The following is a 21,764-nucleotide window of genomic DNA, read 5'->3' as shown; positions in this document are numbered from 1 at the left end:
GGAGGGGGTGTGTGAGTGTCCGTGCATGCATGAATGTGTGTGTGTGCTACCCCTACACATGTATATACACGTCTCTGTGCTAAGTATTGAACCCAGGGTCCATGTGCATGCTAGGCAAACACTCCACCACTAAGCTCCATCTTTTATAAAGGCTGAGGAATTTTCCCTGTGAAAGACTAAGTCTGTAAATGGTTGCGGTTTTATGAGCTGCATGTGGTCTTTGTCTTTACCACTCAGAGTGTGTGTAGAAAGCAGCATGACTATGTTGCATGATGTCACATAAGTCCTTACTCTAATGTGGTACAGTGATGATGGACATGGCTTGTCTGGCATTTTTATAAATGTCTGTCAAAAGAGTTCTAGTAGTGTTGTTATTTGTGCTGGTCTCACTGTCTCGAGATGGAAGTCCAACAGGCTGTGTGTATGCTCTTGCCTCGTGCTTCTACACTACATCATTAAGTTGTGCAGTCTCTCCTGATCTTTTAAGAGACCATTATACAGCTCTACAGATCCTTGGATCTGACCAGGTTACTCTAGTCCTTCCTTGAGTACAGCCTGTCTTGGCCATGCTGAATTGTTTACAGATGCCTCTTGTGGAAATTTTGGGACTTTCTGCCATTGCCTAACTACCTGCCATACTCAGAAGCATTATGAGAACCTACCTTGGTGTGGGCCTGCTCTCCCTGCAGGTTGTCACAGTGCATCTCAGCTGTGTACATAATCATTTCCCCATGTGGTAGTAGTTTCTTTTGGGGCAGCATGTATGCATGTGCCTTCAGGTTCTCCAGTACTCGATCAGAGGCTGAATTGAAATCTGTGGAAAGGTAGAATATCTTCAACCCACTGTGAATGGAAGCTTGAGAAGTCTTGGGCTAGAGGAGCCTGCTTTTGAAGCAGTGTGAACAGCTGTGCTTTGCATCTAGGGAGTCTCCTTGGTGAGATGGTGGATTCATCTTAATTCCAGGGTATACTTTCCTCTGCTAGGTCGAGAATGGTCTGACTGGTCAAGTGAGCTTCGCATCCCTGGAGATGAGCTGAAGTGGAAGTTCATCAGTGATGGGTCTGTGAATGGGTGGGGCTGGCGCTTCACAGTTTATCCCATCATGCCAGCCGCAGGTAAGATGGGTTGTGATTATCACCCAAGGAAGTGGAACTATGCAAAGTTTCCATTCTGTGATTTAAGGATTGTTGTATGCCCTGGGAAAAAACAGTCAGAGTCCCTACCTGGGGAGGATCAGACAAAGATCCATCTAAGCTTTCCACTTGTCAGGGTACTTAGCCCTGTTCTCACCTCATAGGAGTTGGTGCTGGTTGTGTTTACTAATGCTTTTGGGTCACAGCTAAATGCCAGTTTGAAGATCGTGGCTCAGGGTTGGAGACAGTTGCTCGCTGGTAGAATGCTTGCAAAGCATGCACAAGCCCTAGGTTCAATCCCTAGTACAGAAAAACAAGCAAGCAACAAACTAGCAAAAAGCTTGACTTATGGGACTTGGACAGCAGTGCTGTCTGTTCTTCCCTTACACTGTATTCTAGTGGGAGTTGAGTTTGTGAGTTTATCCATAGGAAGTGGTCCCCACCATATCACATAGGGACATTTGCAGGACTTCTTTACAGGCCCTAAGGACCTCCTCTCGGATCGCTGTGTCCTCTCCTGTCCGTCCATGGACCTAGTGACTTGTCTCCTGGACTTCCGACTCAATCTCACCTCCAACAGAAGCATTGTCCCTCGCCTTGCTGCCTCTCTGGCTGCATGTGCTCAGCTGAGTGCCCTAGGTTAGTGGTACCTCCATGGTCATCCTGTCTGTTTACCTAAGTTGAAGAAAGTAGTCCAGATTCTAAACTGTCCCTGTGTGTTGTTTCAGCTGCCAGCCACAGAATGTGGGCTCTTCAGAGACTGAGGAGACTGCTCACCACAGAATTTGGGCAGTCAATTAACATAAACAGGCTGCTGGGAGAGAATGATGGGGAAACAAGAGCTTTGGTATGAAGAATTAGGGTTTCTAGACCTATGACCCTTTCAGGATAAATGTGCTGCTATAATCATTAAAACCGCTAAACCAGAGAGAAGAATTGGGAATTCTGCCTACCTGTCAGGCAGCTTTGTCATATCTAGCCTTTTTTTTCATGCTGCTGAATATGCTAAGTTCAAGCTGGACTGATTTTTATTTTAAAGTCTGTGTATTGACCCCTGTGAATATTGTATTAGATTTTACAAGCCCGATTGACTACATCCCTTTTATCGTGCTATAAAGAGAAGGTTCCATTCCAGCTGTTTCTACCATAGGAGAAGATGAGCAGCATTTGCCAAAGAAGGGAAGTTCCCTGGGAGTGGCTAACTAAAACCAAGACCAAACATTCTGAATGTTGATACTTTCTTTGCATTATGTACACACCCTTTCCCAAGTTGAGAATTTAAATTCTCATTTCCCTTTTTAGGGGATATAAAATCTTTTACTTATAAGGAACAAAACAAACCCAGGACTCACTTGGGTTTCTATTATTGAATATTGTTTTGCTGTTTTTAAGAGCTTTACAGGCAGTGCTCTTGCTGCTTTGGTGAAAGGCCTTCCAGAAGCTTTGCAGAGGCAGTTTGAGTATGAAGATCCTATTGTGAGAGGTGGCAAGCAGCTGCTCCATAGTCCATTCTTCAAGGTAATAGTTTACTTACTTTTAAAGTGGTCATATAGAGCTCTTTGGATGGGAGAGCCACTGAGGGCTGTTATGGTAGTGTGTTGTGTCACAGACCTGTTTGGGAGCAGTCCTTAGTATTACTGAAGGGCCATATGAAATATATCTCAGAAAGTGGTTATGTGATCAAAGCCTTTATTGCAAAGGCTGTTTTTCCTATTAGCATGCTTTGAGTTACACAGGTGGTCTTAGTTATTGTATGCTGTGGGTGCCATAACTGTTGTTGGTATGAGATCCTGTGTCTCCTGAAGCTGTTGTCTTCCTAGAAACTCACTCTGAGAAAGTGAGGAGCTTGGGAACACGGGTCCTCATAGCTCAGCATGGAGGCCTTCTCTCAAACATTAGCTTTCTTTCTAAGAATCCCTGTGTTTCCAATTTTTTGTTGACTGTAGGTGCTAGTAGCTCTTGCTTGTGACTTGGAATTAGACACACTCCCTTGCTGTGCAGAGACCCATAAATGGGCTTGGTTCCGAAGATACTGCATGGCCTCCCGTGTTGCTGTGGCCCTGGACAAAAGAACACCATTGCCTCGTCTGTTTCTTGATGAGGTAATGTGTGTGTGTGTGTATGTATGTGTGCACGCACATGTGTGTGTATGTGTGTGTGTGTGTGCATAATTTTTGGAATTGCTTTTGAAATGTATGATGAAAAAGATTCCAGTGTAAAAAAGACATAATTTTGCCCAAAAAAAAAACCCATAAGAAACTTATAGATAAAAACAGGTAATGTAATATGTAAATTTCAATTAACATTAGATTTTAGCAAAGTAACTAAGATAAAATGATATGGTATTGACTTTTTTTATCATCTAAGAGTTGATGTGATAAAACTGATTTTTCATACTAAGTATAAAATCATGATGTTGATGTTGCTATAACTTCATATTAACATTTAAAGGTTTCCCCTGTCTTCTTACTATAACTGATTTTATTCTTTTACAAGGAACAAAGAGTAAGTCAGGTCTCACATAGTATCTTGGGTTAGACTGGAGCTCACTCTGTAGCCCAGGCTGTCCTTACTAGGATTGCAAGAGTAAATCACCACACCCAGCTTATTTGTTTGACTCATTATTTCAAAATAATGTTCCATAGGTTGCTAAGAAGATTCGTGAATTAATGGCAGATAGTGAAAGTATGGATGTTCTCCATGAAAGCCACAGCGTCTTTAAAAGAGAGCAAGATGAGCAACTTGTGCAGTGGATGAACAGGTATGAGTTCAGAAATAAGAGAAAATGGTGTACGTAAGTGTTTTTACACAAAGTTCTTTTACATCAAATGTTCTTGGAATGTTTGATATAGGCGACCGGATGACTGGACTCTTTCTGCTGGTGGTAGCGGAACCATTTATGGATGGGGGCATAATCATAGGGGGCAGCTTGGAGGGATTGAAGGTGCAAAAGTAAAAGTTCCCACTCCATGTGAAGCACTTGCAACTCTCAGACCAGTGCAGTTAATTGGAGGAGAGCAGACACTGTTTGCTGTGACAGCTGATGGGAAGGTAAGGGTGCAGTGTGTGTGTGTGTATGTGTGTATGTGTGTGTGTGTGTGTGTGTGCATGTGTGCATGTGTGCATGTGTGCATATGTGATGCTTCCTTAGGATTGAAAATGTGGCTAGAGATTTTGTTTCTTGGATGTGTAAGGACTTAAAGTACTACCTGAAAAATGATTATGATAGCACCAAAACCAGGTAGCTATCTTAAATATTTCTGTATAATATTTAGATATATTTTAATTACTTTATTTATTTTATTTTGAAGCACACCACATCCGTTAGCTGTATCACTTTTAAAAATTAAAGCACTTGCTGTCTTACTCTTCTTTTTGTAATGCAGCTCATAGATCTCTGTAGATGGCTGCCATCTATATGGGAGCTTTTGTTCCTTTTCAGTTTGCATGCTTATATATTTTTTTCCTTTTGGATAAGAGGAAGGGAGCTATAGTTGGAAATTGGGGTACAAGATTGGATGGGGGAAGGGAGCAGAGTTCTCCAGTTATGTTTTGTGGACATGCCACCAGTAACCCATAGGATTTTCTCCTAAAAGGCCTCACATTTCAAAATTCTCACCATCTCTCAGTAGCACTACCCTAGGGAACCAAAGCTTTTACACATAGATATTTGGAGAACAATTCTCCAAACCATAACAGTATATAAAGTCTTAAATTTTCCTGTGATTTTGGGCTTAAGTTAAAATTTTCTCTGTGGTGTAAAATGTATTGAATGGTGATTCTTTGCAGTAATTACTAAATACAGGAATATTTCTATTTTCTCATCTTAGCTCTATGCTACTGGCTATGGTGCTGGTGGAAGACTGGGGATTGGAGGGACAGAGTCAGTGTCTACTCCAACGTTACTGGAGTCCATTCAACATGTGTTCATTAAGAAAGTTGCTGTGAACTCAGGAGGAAAACATTGCCTTGCTCTCTCTTCAGAAGGAGAAGTTTACTCTTGGGGTGAGGCAGAAGATGGGAAGTTGGGACATGGCAACAGAAGGTACTGTGTGAAAATACCATTTTCAATGTTTATTTGGTTTGGTTTAATGCTGACACACTGTATAGGTCTCTGTCTTTTAGAACATGTGCAATAACCTGCTCAAATTAGAAATGTTCACGACTTACTTGTCAGAAATAGGTTCACATGTCACTGTATGTGGGCATACCTGTATGACTCCTGTAGTGGGAGGGAAACATTAAGTCTTAAAGTTTTTACTTACTGGTTTTATGAATACTAAGAATATTTTTGAACATCACCTTGTTACTCTTCAGTGAGTCACATTGGCATTTTGGATATTATTACATGATACCAAAATTACGAGTATAGAAGAGATGGAACAAGTAATAGAGAAGGCACCATTCTTCAAACCAAGCAACCAGACTCAGTTGTTTTTTAAAAAAAATTATTGAACCTACCGCCCAAAGTAGAAATGGATACGTATCTTAGAAATAACTAAAAAACACCAGACAAAACATGAAGCAACCTGAAAGTCACTGACTATCAAACAGCAATATAGAATTCCCTTAGAAATAGGAAACAAGACTAGTTCAAAAAGTTTCTCCAGTATATCATCAGTAGACAGTTCCCAAGTCACAGGGTAGGAAGGAGAGACTTGGCAGATAGTGACAGAATCCTGTAGGTTAGAGACGAGAGAACTGGAGATCTAAGGAGGTCAAAAGAGGTAAAATATGCAGAGTACCACAGAGGAGAGAGCTGTATTAAGAGACCCCAGAGACCCTTAGAACCTAGTAAGGCCGTCATATATGAAGCCTAAGAAAACCACTCCAAATGATTGAAAGAAACAGTCCTTTGTGCTCACAGAGAAGAGATAGAGCTCCCAGAAACCTCATAGTTCATATGTAATTAGATTACAGAAAGGAATAGCGAAAGACTAGAGCATTAACTTAGATTACCATCTGTAACTCCAATTCCAGGATGTTGTGACCTCTGTGGGTACGGAACATACTGTACACGTACATGCAAGCAAAACATATCAATAAATATATAAGTGCCCAATAACAAGAGAAACAATGAATCATATACTATTAGTATGATTCCTCTACCAAAACATAAAAACTGAAATCATTTTTATAAGTAATGGAGCTCAGAGCTCAATCATTTTTATGACTATAAATAAACCTCTTATCAAAGTAAACTTTATAATGACCTATAGCCACTCAAAAATTGCAAGTATGCAGAAGAACAAGAAGTACACCCATATGAAGAGAAAAACCAGTCAGTCAAAAGCGGTTCAGAAAGGACGCAGTGATAGAATGTATTTATTTTAACCACATACCATGTTGATAATAAAAAAGTAAAAGCTTGAGCATGTTAAATAGAGCCTAAAAATTATTTAAATGCTCAAATCAAAGTCTTAAAGATGAAGAATACATTCACAAAAAGAAAAAATTAATTATATATAGTTAATGCCTGAGTTGATGTTGTAGAAAAAAGACCAGAGAAGTGGAAGACGTAACCATAGAAAATGTCCAGAGTGAAAACGCCAGGGCAAAAAGGAATGTATAACTGACAGAACACTAGGGAACTATGGGACAATCCATATGACTTAATGTATTCATAGCTAGAACATTTAAAAGAGGGAAATGGGAGATTTTAAAGAAATAACTAAAACTCCAAATTGATTAACAGCGATAAACTTATAGATGCAGTAATTTTAAAGAATCCCAAGTGAAAGAAACATGAGGGGGAAAATAAAGATGGCACCAAAGTATATTGACCGAATTTTGAAAAGCAGTTGGGATGGGTCAGATTAAAGTGTGGTAGGTTAAAGGCATAGTTAAAGGAGTAAGAAGCCATAATAAAGTAATACAAGAGGTGTGAAACTAGAAAACAGTCAACTAGGAAACAGACAGCAAGGTGACATCTTAAACCTGAGTATGTTTATATCAGGTGTAATGGTCTGAACGCTCAGAAGTCAGACTCTGGCCTGGGGAAATGGCTTAGTGTGTTTTGAGCTTGGGGACCTGAACTTGACTCTCTGAACCCATACTTTAAAAATAAAATAAAATGAAATAAAAAAGGCATGGTGGCATACACGTGTAACTCAGAAGGCAGAGACAGGCAGATCTGTGAGGCTCAATGGCCAGTCAGCCCAGCAAACTGGACAAGTTTTAAGTCAGTGAGAGATGCTGTCTTAACAAAAAGTGGATGTCCTCTAAGGAACAACACTTAAGATTGCCTTTGGTCTCCATACCCACACATGTGCATGACCACTGCACACACTCAAAGTAAACCAAGGTCAAAATGATGGGAAAATGTATGTACTATGCTAATACTAACCAAAAATAAACAAACTCACAATATTGTGTATAATATATGTTCACAATAAAGAATGTTGACAGAGATTAAAATGTTCCTTCATGATGAAGTATTTCTTTAGATCATCAAGAAAACATTGTAAATTGTAAGCTAAGTCACCTAATAGACATTGATGAAAATAAAAATATGGAGCTAGACAGATGGCTCAGTGGTTAAGACTACTGGCTGCTCTTGAAGAGATCAAGCTCAGCTTTCATCCCCAGCACTCACAGGGTGTATCACAACCATCTGTAATTCCAGTTCTAGGGATCCAGCACTGCCCTCTGAGGGCCTTGCACAGGCATACTTGTAAGAACTGCTAGAACTTCAAGGATAAATTAGACAAACCCCCATGGTCGTGGTTTTAAATATCCTTCCTTTAATAGTAGATAAAACAGTATGAAATACGTAAAGAAAAAAAAAATGGATCAGTACAAACTTGACCAAATTAACATTTCAGGAAAACTGTGACAAATTTTTATCTTTTCTTATGTGCATGGAACACCTACAAATGTAGACTATGCATTTGACCACAAAATAGCAGATTTTGCATAGGAAAAGGATTTAAGTTCATACAAAACTTCTTCTCTTGTCTGCAAAGAAATTAAATTGGAAATCAGCAAATCTTTGAAAATCATCTGTACTCAATCCTAGCTAAGATGTGGAAAAGGAGTAAAAGCATCAGAAAAACTGATAGATCAAAGAATGAGTGAAAAATCAAATGCTAAATAATTTTAAACAGAGAGAACATGAAATTGATTTACCAAATGTGTGAGATCCAGCAAAAGCAGTAAGTATTTTGAAGGAAACTTGTAATGTGAAATGCCACTTTTAAAGACAGTAGCAAAAATGGTACAAAACCGTAATTTCAGGATATATACACTATACTGCAGGAATTCTTGTAGGAAGAAAGACAAACAACTCAGTGAGCAGAAAAAAAAGGGCCAGAATCTTTAATACAGAAAGCTAGGAAGGAGGTAGTAGGAAAATAGAGAGGAAGACTGGTTCTTGGAGGTAAATACAGTTAGCAAAACTTCTATCAAGACTGATGGTGAAGAGATTTCCGTTCACCGGGATTTAGGAGATGAAGTATTTTCATGCATAGTATACAGTTGTCAAAAGATCACAAAGTAAAGCTGGGAATGTAGCTTAGTGGTTAAGCCATCTTCCTAGCTTACCTCAGGACCTGGTGGTCTCTAGGACCACCAAAATAAAATAGATCTTTAAAATTCAAACAACAAAACAACCACAATAGAAAAGAGTAAACAAATAACCTAGAAGTAGCAACCAAGTGTGATTATGTTTTCCTGTACTCAAGGTACTTGGCTGAGGCAGGCTAGAGGTCACATGAGTGGCCCCCCCTCCCCGAACTCTAGGCACTTGAAGACTGCATGCTGGCCCTGTTTCAAACAGCAGAAATCACAGTTTAATAAACAGCTTTATAGCAACAAAGATGACTTTTTAGAAGAATTGGACAAACTCAAAACCAAACAAAAACCCAACAACCCACAGACTCAAAAAACTAAATTTTTGGAGACACATCTCCCAAACCAAATGGCTGGTGATTTCTGATGTAATGTAACCTAATTTTTCAGAACACTCAGGATAAAGAACAATTCTCCATGATTTCTTTTTCTTTTGAAGACAGGATTTTGCTATTTAAAATTACTCAGGGTGGCCTCAAACCTATGATCTTCCTGCCTGGCCTCCTGGCATTACAGGTGTGTATCACCAAACCCATTTTGGGTTGTTTTGTTTGTTCTGTTTGTTTGGGGGCCTTTAGGATGTTGAGCAAATTTTCAACCATCAAGCTAGTCTTATACCCCAACTCATTATTATTTTAAAGACAACTTTACCTTTATCAAAAAAGACTCAGAAAGAATTCTTAAAATCTTAAGAAATCAAGTCCAACAGTATACAAAAGAATAATATTATATGATCAAATGGCATTTATGCCAGAATTCTTTATTTTCTTTTTGGTTTTTTTGAGACAAGGTTTCTCTGTGTAGCCCTGGCTGTTCTGGAACTCACTCTGTAGACCAGGCTGACCTCGAACTCAGAAATCCGCCTGCCTCTGCCTCCCAAGTGCTGGGATTAAAGGCGTGCGCCACGATTGCCCGGCCAGAATTCTTTTTCTTTTTTTTAAAATTTTTATTGGATGTTTTATTTACATTTCCTATGTTGTCCCCTTAACCCATCCCCCACCCACCCAGGAACCCCCAATCCCCTCACCCCTCCTCCTTCTTCTCTGTGGATGTAACCTCTATCTACCCCCCCCCCCACTCCCACCTCCCCACCCTCAAAATTCCCACCCCCTGGGGCATCCAGCCTTCATGCAGTCAAGGTTCTCTTCTTCCACCTATGCCCAGCAGGGCCCTCCACTCTTACATATTCAACTGAAGCGCTGGATCCCTCCCTAAGTGCTCTCAGGCTGGTGGTTTAGACCCTGGGAGCTGTGGTTGGTTGGTATTGTTGTTCTCCTCATGGTGCCGCAAATCCTTTCAGCTCTCCTTCAGTCTTCACTCTAACTCCTCTATTGAGAACCCCATGATCAGTTCAATGGCTAGCTGTGAGCATCTGCCTCTGAGTATGTCAGACTCTTGAAGACCTCTGAGGAGATATCCACATCAGGCTCTTATCAGCAAGCACTTCCTGACTTCCACATCAGCATCTACCTTTGGTGATTGCACATGGGATAGATACTCAGGTGGAGTGGTCTTCAGACGCCGGCCAGAATTCTTAAGATTAGGTCCACACTAGAAATTGAGTCAATATAGAAAGAACACATAGACATATAGCATATAATAATATCATATGATCAAATGGCATTTATGCCAAAATTCTTAAGATTGGGTCCACACTAGAAATTGAATCAATATAGAAAGAACACATAGACATAGTATGTTGAGCAGACTGAGTAAAAGCCAGGGGACACACACACACACCCCTACCTATCTACCTATACTCAAACAAAATCTTCACTGGCTCATAGTGCTTGCAAAAACCTATCATAGGTCTGGTTTGAAACTGTGAAAGCCTACTCTGGCATTCAGCTACCCTGTGTAAAGGTAGATAGAAATAATTACATTTTGATTTCAGGCTTAAATGATTCTTCTTTATTGACTTTATAATCACTTGACTGAGAGAGAATATTTAGAAACACACATTGAAAAAATAAGTAGCAAACAAATGTTTAAATTTAAGCAAGTGTTTAAATTTTAAAATATGGAAGAATAAATGTTTTAGTATATTTGTTGTATTCTTTTGCAGTCCATGTGACCGCCCTCGTGTCATTGAGTCTCTGAGAGGAATTGAAGTGGTTGATGTTGCTGCTGGTGGAGCCCATAGTGCCTGTGTCACAGCAGCTGGAGACCTCTACACGTGGGGCAAAGGCCGATATGGCCGCCTGGGGCATAGTGACAGTGAGGACCAGTTAAAGCCAAAACTGGTGAGAAGGTACTGGGTTTAAATGCCCAGGTCCAGGCTCAAGTGTCTGCTCATGCTGTAATATTGACATGGGGTAGGGGCCATTTGTCTTTGGTGCTACGTTCTTTCTATTTTAAAGTCAGTGATCATAGGTTTACCATTTACAAGTATTTTTTTATTCATGGAACATATATAGTCCTTGTAAGAGAGTGAATGATCAGTCTTCATGGTGGCGCATAGTTGGCTCACTGTGACCCCCACAGTTCAGATTTATATTCTTCATATAAATATAAATTTATATTGTCCATATAGAGAGGAATGCATTTCTACCTTAAATAATTATTAAGCTTTTTTCTTTGTAAAGTCTCAAGCATTCATAAAGCGGCAACACTATTATTATAAAGCCTCTTTTTAGTGATCATTATTTACTGTCAGCTGAACCCTGCATTTCTTTTTCCTGAAGGTGGAAGCGCTACAGGGGCATCGTGTCATAGACATTGCATGTGGCAGTGGTGATGCCCAGACACTGTGCCTCACTGATGATGATACTGTCTGGTCCTGGGGAGATGGAGACTATGGCAAGCTTGGCAGAGGAGGCAGTGATGGCTGCAAAGTACCCATGAAGGTATTTTCCATCTGGGCATCCCAGATCTCCAGCTTCTTTCCCTTCAGCGTGCTTCTTAGGAGCCTTCTGTTCATTGCAGAAAGTGCACTGGAGTAAGAAGTGACCCAAGGGGCCAGGACATTTGGATACCTTAGGTGCTGTTTGTGTCCACTTGGGAAAGGCATGTAATCCAGATGTGCTCCACAGAGCCTGTGGTTTTTAGTGTGTACATCTGCTTGAGATACAGAGCTAACCTGGGTTCCACTCACTTCAGTTCACAGTGGTAAATAGGGGCCATGTCATCTAATGTAGGCTATAGACTAGAGCTTGCTTCTAGTGGATTTGATCAATCTCAAGCGAAGAAAAGAGCCCATGTGTTGCCAAGTCCATAGGCTTAAGTTAGGGTCTACCTGTGCTGAGGGTGACTTGGCAATTTCTTAAAGCTGTGAGGTGATCTGACTGTCTTTGGTGGGTGGCTATAGAGATTGAGGGGAGAAGTATGTCTAGATCATATTAGGTCAGTGTGTTAGATCACCTTCTCTGTGCCTTGCAGTGTGTGAATACGGTGATGTGCTAGATCACCTTCTCTGTGCCTTGCAGTGTGTGAATACGGTGATGTGGTACAGCTGGGGTTCTATGAAAGAAGACTAGGACTTACGTATACTCAGCGTCCTTTCTTACTGTACAGATGTAGAACAGAGAGTCTCAGAACACAGGCATCCTAGGGCAGAATCAGACCAGGGGGTTCATATCAGGGGGACCTTCATGTGAGAGACCTAGTTCCAACCACATAGCTTTTGTTTTGGAGTTGTGCTTCTCAGTGCAATTGCTGTTGATTCTAGAATGACTCTTTTAGTCTAAGTCAGTTTTAAGTTTTTAAAGTGCATTCACAGTGAGGCATAGCACTATATTCCATAATCACAGTACTTCAGGTTGTAAATTCAAGGCTTAACTTGGGTTATATAATGAGACTCTCTAAAAGAAAAAAAATCAAATTAAAATCTGTTCCTTCACTCACACAGAATGCTCAATATTTATCTCAGGGTGGCACTCATTTCTGTCAGCTGTAGCCCTTCCCTTTTTCCAGTACAGGTATATTGTGACCTCATTGTAAGTTGTTCAGAATTTCTACTTTTATGAAGGAAAATGATTTGCCTTGGACTTGATTAGCTAAGGAAGGCTTTTTACATTTGAATATTAAGATTTTGAACATGGGAAAATCTGGAGGAAGATATTACTGATAGTCCTGGGACAGGGCAAGAGATCCAGACAGACTAGTTAAGAGAATGAGGTTTTAGTTAATTTTAAAATTAAATATGGGAAATTAAGTAGGAAGGCATACACAGATACCACACAGAGCAAAGTTTGCTGGGTGAGGAGAAGCAATGACTAGATAAGTGAGGCCTGACAGGATCCTAGACATGGGATGTAGAGGGTAGACACTGGGTGTTCATAGGGTCAGCACAGGTCATGGGATTGTCAACTGAGGGTGTGTTAATTATGCTGACCTGGTCAGAGGATCAGGACTGCAGTACCCCTGACCATCTCTCCCCGAGTCTCAGAGTCTGACAGTGCTGTAAGTAGATGAGGAAAAACACAGAGCTTATTGGAAACTGGTACTATCATGTCAGTCGTGGGAGAGAAGACTTGAGAATTCACCAGGTTCTTCCTGTGCTATATCACATTTCTGCTTCCTTCCTGAAGTTACTTTGGTTACATTGGATGTCAGTACTGTATTAAATATTCTATGTGAATACAGATTTTCATAGTTCTTATTAGATTTGGTTAGTGTCAATGTGATTATAGCAGTCAACAGTGACCTTGATGAAGCCTGCCTGATTGAGCCTTTTTCCTTTCTAGATTGATTCTCTCACTGGCCTTGGAGTAGTTAAAGTGGAATGTGGATCTCAGTTTTCTGTCGCTCTTACCAAGTCTGGAGCTGTCTATACATGGTATGTCAGACTGTGCAATGACACTAAAACCATATTTAAAATTTTTAATTTTGTTTGGGCATTTTGCTTGCATGTATGTCTGTGTACTACATGCATCCCTGGTGCCCACAGATGCCAGAAAAGCCATTATGTCCCCCTTGGAGCTTGATTTAGACATGATAGTGATTTATCCTGTTACCTGGGTCTGCTAGAAGAACAGTAAGTTCTCTTGATTGTTGAGCCATCTCTCCAGCTCCTAGAACCATTGAAACTGTTTTAATTGCCTTCTTGTTAACTTCTCTGACAGGCTGTGATTGGTTATAGAGCTTATACCATGAGGGTAGCTGCATGAAGGGTACAGGGTGGAATACAGATGACCGTACTCAGTAAGTTGCATGCTTTCCTTTTATGCAGGGGTAAAGGTGATTATCACCGGCTGGGCCATGGATCTGATGACCACGTTCGGAGACCTCGGCAGGTTCAAGGACTGCAGGGGAAGAAAGTCATTGCTATCGCCACTGGCTCCCTGCACTGTGTGTGCTGCACAGAGGATGGTAGGTTCAAGCCTGATGTTACAGAGCTGAGGCCTGTAACTCTAAGATTATCTCATGTAATTCAAATTGTAGTTCTAGAGACTGAGGGCAGGGTTTGACCCCCTCATCTTCAGTCCTCTGTGTTACCCTCATGAATATGTTGTGTTGTGTGGCTATGCAGAAAGGCCTAAGATACTGTCCTCAGACAGGCATCCTGTGGGTCAGTCCTTGGTATCTGGGAACTCTAGCCTGACAGTGCTCCCCCTTCCTCAGATGATGAGTGGGGCTCAGTGTGCCTGAACTGTTTGTATAATGTGGTCTGTGCTGATAGCTGGTTTCTTCTGAGGTCTGGGGCTTAGATTGTGCCAGGTGAACATTGTCCACCCCAGTGAAGATTCCTACTGTAGTCTGTAGCCATCATACCTGTGGATGGTTTGGCCTACCAGGCAGTTTAGAACACTGAGGCTCATACAGAGTTGAAAAATGTATTTCTCCATAATCTTGCTGGCCACAAGGGACAAAATGTCCGGGGTGGGGGGGTGTTACCACATAACCCAGGAGACCAGAACCATGGCAGCATCATTGAAAGCTTCAAAGAAAGGAATGAGCACTGTGCCATCAGGCCCAGCTTCCTCAGGGCTACACCAAAGATGATGGCAAACAGTACCAAGTTCAGAATGTTCATGCTCTCTACCACACATCCCAGCTGGAAACTGGTTGCTGGATCTCTCTTTGTGTACAGGTAGCAGCTTGCTGTAGATACTGATCTGGGTACAGATGAGGTAGCGTAAGAGTGGAATGCAGCAAACACCAGATTGGAGGAGAGAATAGTCCTCCCAAGATCTAGGGAGGAATCCAGCACCTCCTGTTGTCTCCAACTGAGCCTTTGATGGTGGCAAAGGTGCCCAGGAGCAGTACCAGAGACAAGCCCACTCTGAGTACATATGGAAAAAGAGCAGTACCCGTGCACCCAAGGACTCTCATGTCCAGGCTGGTGGAACCTCCAATCAGGCTGCAAACCAGATGATCAGCAAGCACAGCAGTAGCACTCTGGAGAAGGTGGAGGAAGGGGAAGGTGGTTAAGCGACAGCACACTGGGGGTAAGGAGATGGGGCTTCATTCAGTACCATCTGCCACCAAGACCACCACCAGCAGCACCAGCAGTTGGGCATGAATGCAGTGGTGTACCTGGTCCTGGGAATTGCTGCATACCTGCTAATCCACTGTGGTCCTGTCTTGAGCTTAGTGCTGGGCTACCCATTTGTAGTAGCATCCACAGTCACTACTCCCTGGAGTCAGCCTTTGCGTGATCAGCAGTTCATCCGAGCTGCAATCAGGGAGTTCCTTGAGAACCTGGAGAACTGAGGCTGAAACTTGGGAGGGGCCCTTGGAGTGTTGTTCTGTGCACTGATGCTTCTTTATTTTTCCTTATAGTGCTGGATTCTCAAAAGATAGGAGTTGAGAGTCCTGGGTTAGATTTTTGAGATCGGGGAAGGCTGGACATTTTGGATCCAGGAGTTCTTCAGGCTAGTACTTAGGTGTCTTCGGCTCTGGGAAGGCTTGAGGGTACCCAGGGGGCTGACATCTTCAGGAAGCTCAACCCAGGTGCTGTAGATCCAAGATGCCTGTGATCCCAGGTCCTGAGATACCAGGGCTAGGGTGCCTATATATTAGACACTGGGTACCAGAGCCCAGAGTGGGGTGGATAGAGGGTCTTGGGTCTGGAGAGAAAATTCAGATTTCTAAATGCAAAAAAGACAGGGCCTGGCAATGTGGAAAGTGGCTCTCTGCTTTTGTTCCTAAGTCATCCTTTCAAGTCACTCTCAGGGTTTTTTGTTTTGTCCCAACACTCATGTTAACAACACCAACTACTTGTCTTAAGTTTATGTCTTGCAAGGTTTTCCTCTGTGAAATGTTTTCTATTTACTAAGTATTTGTAAGAAAAAGATAAAAAAAAAATCTACTTGAATGTCTCTTTGCTCATCCAGTATTTTCTTGGTTTATTTATTTGTTATCCTGGGTGGTACTGAGAGTTGAAACATCTAGTTGTGCCTGTGTGGGACCCATGGCTTCCTGACATAGTTCAGTACCAGTCATATTTCATTCTGCCCTTTTCTCTGACTATATTTACAACTCTTTTCTCTTTTAGTGATAAACCTGGATTCCATTAAATGCTGTTAACTATATTGATGTTCAAATTATGTCCTGTTTGTCTGGTTTTATCTCCTTATGTGCCTCATTATTAATATGTCTTCTTGGAACAAAAGATGGTGCCACTCCATCTTTTCACGTTTCTGAGTCTGCATTCAGCTGTTTCCTTAAGAACTCTTACTCCTTTAGAGAACAACATGTAAAAGATCCAGGTGATGAGTATGATCATTGCAATAGGCATCCGTGTTGTCTAGGCCACCTTCTTGATTGTAGCCAAGAAGCATGTGTGTTAAAGGCACACATACTTGCACTTTGTGTCTGTGGTTGGAGATTACATTTACACACGCACCCCCAGTTCCACTCAGCACCACAGGGTTCATTCTGGCTTGTTTACTTTCCACATGTTTAACTCCTTCTCTTTTAGAGATAAACCAGGATCCTTGTATCTTTTCTATAATAGTTTAGTCACTTTTTTCATTACCCTACAGTTCTTTTTGTCCTCCCCTCTGTGGGCTCTTACTTTGTCATAGGCTACCACACAGCCACATGGTAGATTCGGTGGGTTATCCCAGTACAGAAGCTTCCTTTTCTCAACCTCAGTGCCTCCCTTATCTGTGTGCACCTTTGCAGAGACATCTTCTGAGAACTCATGCTCAGGTACTCATCCTATGACTTTATAACTGAATTTCTACAGAGCAAGAAAAGGCAAGACATAGCATATTGCTCTTGATCACACAGCCATCTTATTTGAGAAATGATACTTAGTGACTGAATGATCCACCCTAAGGAGACTGCATTTGATGTTGCCGGAGAGCAAAAGCCTCGAATCTGATCTATTCAACACATGATCTTTCATTTATACCTTTCAAAGAAAAAAAAAAAAGACGATGGTACTTCGCAGTTTAGGTCCAGCATGGACTCAGAAAATAGAATGAATTTTATGAATGATGAACCCTATGCCTAGATTATGAATAACTAGGGAAGGGTACATATCTTTAGAACATAGGCATTTTGTTCATTTTTAAAGACTGACTTTTTTTTCATCTATCTAGCATTTAGGAGCTGGCTAGGTTGTTAGGAATATTTCCTTAAGGTCACCTTACTTGTTCTGATGGAGAAATGCTGCTGTTACATACCTGGTCCAGAGAACTAATAAACCAGAGCAGACTAGAGTTTTGGCTGACAGGTGTTGTAGAGAGTCCTGGGAAGTATCCTTAACTTGTTTAGATACATGATTGTTTAGTGCGTGTTGACATCTAGAAGCTGGTGCTTAGAGAGGTGAGCACTAAGACAAAACAGAAGGGTAGTAAGTACTGCCATTGTGATGGGAAGACACTGGAATTGTGCGCTCACTGCTTCTGAACCTAAGTTCTTTAAATTTACTTTGTTTAGGTGAAGTTTACACATGGGGTGACAATGATGAGGGCCAGCTAGGAGATGGAACAACGAATGCTATTCAGAGACCACGATTGGTAGCTGCCCTTCAGGGTAAGAAGGTCAACCGCGTGGCCTGTGGTTCTGCACACACCCTTGCCTGGTCAACCAGCAAGCCAGCGAGTGCTGGCAAGCTCCCTGCACAGGTCAGTGGTAGCTGGGTAGGTGTGGTAGAATTGGGGCACATTGTGACAGTTAACTATCATGCAGGTACAGCCTCAGATGGCTCATCTTTTCATTATATATTTACAGAGGTGTTTCACTGATAGCAGTTCAGTTTATAATACCATGAAACAGTGCTATTGAGAACTGGAATATTGAGCTGTGAGCATAATTCAATGATAGAATGCTTACTTGCTTGGCATACATGACGTCCTGGGTTCAATTCCCAGCACAGGGGGAAAAAAGGTAGAGAAAAATAGACTTAATACTCATACCAACCAACATCATTTGTCTAGCAATGTGTTGCCTTCTTTACATTTTTTAACTATATAAAATAATTGATTGTATATGTGACCTACATGTTTCTTGGTAAACTTATTTCTGTAAACTAATGTTTGTAACATTCTTCAATGCTTATTTATCTTAAATGATCAGACTAGCCAGAAAGAACATGATGAATTTTACAGACTACTCTCAGAAATTATGATGCTGTTTTTTGGCTTTCTGTGCTTTGCCACTCAGTGGATTCAGTGAAACTGTGATGTTTCAGGTACCCATGGAGTACAACCATTTACAAGAGATCCCCATCATTGCTCTACGGAACCGACTGCTGCTGCTGCATCATATCTCAGAGCTCTTTTGTCCCTGCATCCCCATGTTTGACCTAGAGGGCTCTCTTGATGAGACTGGACTCGGGCCGTCAGTTGGGTTTGACACACTCCGAGGGATCTTAATATCTCAGGGAAAGGTATTTTGTAGCCGTCTGTAGGATAGGAATAACTGTGGTGATCAGTAAACTTTTACTCAACAAAAATCCGTATTCTGGGACTGTAGATACAGACTTTTTTAATTCAGCAAGTGGTCTTTGAGTGTCTGCTCCATGCCAGCTATTTCTAAGTACTAGAACATGTTCATAAAAAAATAGCTATGAAGCCAAGCCTTGTGCACATGGTTTTCTCTGCCTGCCTGACCTTGAGGGTTTTTGGTGAGTTCCACTGACACAGGAGGGAAAAGTTCTTAGGTAATTTCTTCTCCTGTATATGTCCAGCAGAGGGTTGGGAGCTTAGAGAGAAGCTCTCTGTCAGGTTGTATAGGTGGATATTCCTTGCTGAGAGAGGATTGAACAGGAACAGGAAGTAGACAGAGTTGAGAATTTTGGGACGGGATGGTTTTTGACCCATTGACATTCTTATTAACCAGAGCTTCCCTGTAGGGAAAGTAAAAGATGTTGAATTTCTGGTGGGAAGCTTAATATGATCTTAAAGGGGACTCAGCATTAAGTAGCAGGTATAGGAGTATAGAAAGAGAGTTAAAGAGCTCTCCACCTAGAAGGTCTGGGATTCTTTGATATATGTTGATATCAAGGAGAATAGTCTATTCTTATTGATAAAATAACATTTAGTAGTTTTACAGTGATGTCCCAAACACTTATTCTCTTTTAGGATAGGTTTTGTTGCACTGAATAGGAGAGCTATGTGTATTTTATGCCCATTGTGTCTGAGGCTACTGAGCAATAAAGATAGTATCTAAAAGATGTTCTCTCTGATATTAAATGCAAGAAGAAACCGAATTTCAACTATTTTTCTGGTAGTTAAAAAATGGCAAAGTTAATTCTGTTATCTTCACTTTGTCTTACCCTTCAAAGAATAGAGGACAGTAGACAGCAAAGAGGAAAACCATCTTTTCTTGTGGAGAGGGAAGAACATATAGATAGGTTGCATCCTACATGAGGTAGTGTCAGTCACCTCCTACAGGCAAGAACCTCTGAGATGGGCTTCCAGTAAATCAATCCTGGGGCACCATGGACAGTGGTGTCGGAGTGTCTGCACTGAAGCAGTACCAGGAGAGGGCAGCCTGGTATTGGGTGTGTGAAGGACCCTGAGCTGAGCAGCCTCTGATCAACAGTCTCTGGATGGGAGTTAGAGGAGACAGTGCAAAGGTATGAAGTCTTAATGCCCCTGATCCAGAATAGCAGTGAGGTTTTGGTGTGGATTTGGAAGGTGGAGGCAGGAGAATTGTGAGTCTGAGACCACCCTAGGTTGCATAATGAGTTCTTAGCTGGCATAGGCTGCATAACAGGAGTTATAAGACTTTTTCTTAAAAAAATAAACAAAACAAAGCCATTCCAGCAGTTATCACTAGAGGGGAGCTGGGCAACCAGGGATTCAGACTAGGGAAATGCTCTGAGAGAGGAGCGGGGCATGCAGGAAGGCACGGAGAGGTGAGGCTGTGCATGGGCAACGATGGTAGATATTTTCCTACCATAAAGCTTTAATCTCCCTCTTTTAGTGCTTCCTGGGGTTGCTTAATGTCCCACCTCTGCTGCCTGGGTTTTGGATTCTCTAGAGTCAGATCCGGGAGAGGGGTTTAGGATCTGTAGGAGGCCTTTGTGCTTCTGCAGGTCTACCCCCTCCTTAGCTCTGAAAAGAGGGCACTGGTGCCCCCTGGGCAAAGAGGCCTGAGACCACTGTTTCCTATGAATGCCCCTCAAGTGTGTTCCTTCCTGCATGATGCCCATATTCTTACTGCCATGCCAACACTGTCCTGGCTGTCTTCACCCCGGTGTCTTTTAGTGTATGTTTACAGTGTATTCCCTACCCCGGGTCTGGCTGGATCCATAAGATCCTTGACTCAACAGCTGCTCTGCGGTGCAGTTACGAGTTTGAACATCAGGCCCTGTTGCTGTTGAACTTGTAGTTTAGCAGGAAATCCTCAGTCTTCTAGACCTGAGTTGGAGTAGGTGTTTGTCAGGCCTCATCCCTCTGATCTGTTCTTCTAGAGGGACTTGCTTCTTTGCTCAGCTGTCAGTCATGCTTGTAAGCTCACCAGTTCTCTATATCACTTGCTAAGCTACTTACCTCTGTCATAGAACAGAAAAGGAGCCATTTTCTGTTCTCAAGGAAATCTGACTTTCAGAAATAGAGGATATAAAGCAGTGGCATGGTTCTCAGACACGATGATTTCTGTTTCAGGCTCTAAACTTTTTTTTTTTCCTTGTTTTAGGAAGCAGCTTTCAGAAAGGTAGTACAAGCAACTATGGTGCGAGATCGACAGCATGGGCCTGTGGTGGAGCTGAACCGTATCCAGGTAGCTCGCTCTCCATCTGACTGTTGTACAAGTGGTACTTTGATGGTATAAGTCTTGAGGGATGGCAGTGCTCATGGGCTTATGGAGCAGGCTTTCTGTATGTAGTACTCTGCGATGCAGAGGTCTTAGGGGCCATTTATATGAAAATAAAAAAGATTTATCTGGCATACCCCAGAAGCACAAAGAGAAGTTTTTAGAAGGTAGAGTAAGAAACAGCTATATTTTCTTCACAAGATGATAAGGCCACTCTTCTATGTGGTCTTTGTATATTTGGTATACACAAAGCTAAGTCACTCTTGCAGATTGCTAGGGTTTTTTACGTGTAACAGTTCACATTCCTTTGAGCCTTGTAACCTCCTGACTCTGAGAGTTTTCCAGTTTAATAAGTCCGTATTGCTAACATTGTCTCATGAATAAAAGGGAAAATCAGGTCATTTGTGAATTAACACTGCTTCTAAGTACACATAAACTTATGCTTTGAACTTTTTAATTAAAAACCCAGAGGAATCCCAGTCAGTGATTGTGATAGTGCATGGCATTTGACATTTAATACGCAAATGAAATTAGCCTCGCCTCTCAGATCAGAAACAGAGAGCCATGAAGAACAAATTCTTTGTTACTGAACCTTTGTATTAACACATGATTTCTATCCTGATGGTGATTACATGACGAGAATTTTTTTCTGAATTGTACTTGGGGGCATTTTGGATTAAGAGATCAAACTCTTGTCCTTTGTTGGACAGCACATGTGACCACATTGGTGGAACTGGTGTCTCTAGTGATGAACGTCACGGTATCTAGTGCTAGCTGTAGTTTGGTCCTCTAGTTTCACAAATAAATGGGCTGTTTAATTCAGTCCATAAAAAAGCTTTTATTTCCCCACCTTGGATGACGAGCATTCTAAAGTTTTCAAGACAAGGAAAATTGTACATTCCTGG

General features: G+C 41.6%; 1 protein-coding gene across 1 annotated transcript in view; it reads left to right on the top strand.

The window, feature by feature from the left end:
• Positions 1 to 21,764, top strand: part of Herc2 (HECT and RLD domain containing E3 ubiquitin protein ligase 2) — a 52,808-nt gene that overhangs the window by 23,965 nt on the left and 7,079 nt on the right. Inside the window, exons 15-29 of the mRNA XM_028785683.1 lie at positions 985 to 1,116; positions 1,615 to 1,773; positions 1,863 to 1,981; positions 2,527 to 2,652; positions 3,081 to 3,236; positions 3,780 to 3,895; positions 3,987 to 4,185; positions 4,965 to 5,179; positions 10,769 to 10,946; positions 11,388 to 11,549; positions 13,389 to 13,480; positions 13,874 to 14,013; positions 17,536 to 17,723; positions 18,290 to 18,487; positions 20,743 to 20,826. Coding sequence (XP_028641516.1) covers positions 985 to 1,116; positions 1,615 to 1,773; positions 1,863 to 1,981; positions 2,527 to 2,652; positions 3,081 to 3,236; positions 3,780 to 3,895; positions 3,987 to 4,185; positions 4,965 to 5,179; positions 10,769 to 10,946; positions 11,388 to 11,549; positions 13,389 to 13,480; positions 13,874 to 14,013; positions 17,536 to 17,723; positions 18,290 to 18,487; positions 20,743 to 20,826 — 2,264 coding nt within the window. The remainder of the gene's footprint in view (positions 1 to 984; positions 1,117 to 1,614; positions 1,774 to 1,862; positions 1,982 to 2,526; positions 2,653 to 3,080; positions 3,237 to 3,779; positions 3,896 to 3,986; positions 4,186 to 4,964; positions 5,180 to 10,768; positions 10,947 to 11,387; positions 11,550 to 13,388; positions 13,481 to 13,873; positions 14,014 to 17,535; positions 17,724 to 18,289; positions 18,488 to 20,742; positions 20,827 to 21,764) is intronic.

Source organism: Grammomys surdaster, unplaced genomic scaffold, assembly GCF_004785775.1.
Source record: "Grammomys surdaster isolate TR1022 unplaced genomic scaffold, NIH_TR_1.0 125319, whole genome shotgun sequence".
Taxonomy (NCBI): domain Eukaryota; kingdom Metazoa; phylum Chordata; class Mammalia; order Rodentia; family Muridae; genus Grammomys; species Grammomys surdaster.
The sequence above is the reverse complement of the archived record's forward strand: the minus strand, read 5'-3'. Positions and strand labels throughout refer to the sequence as shown.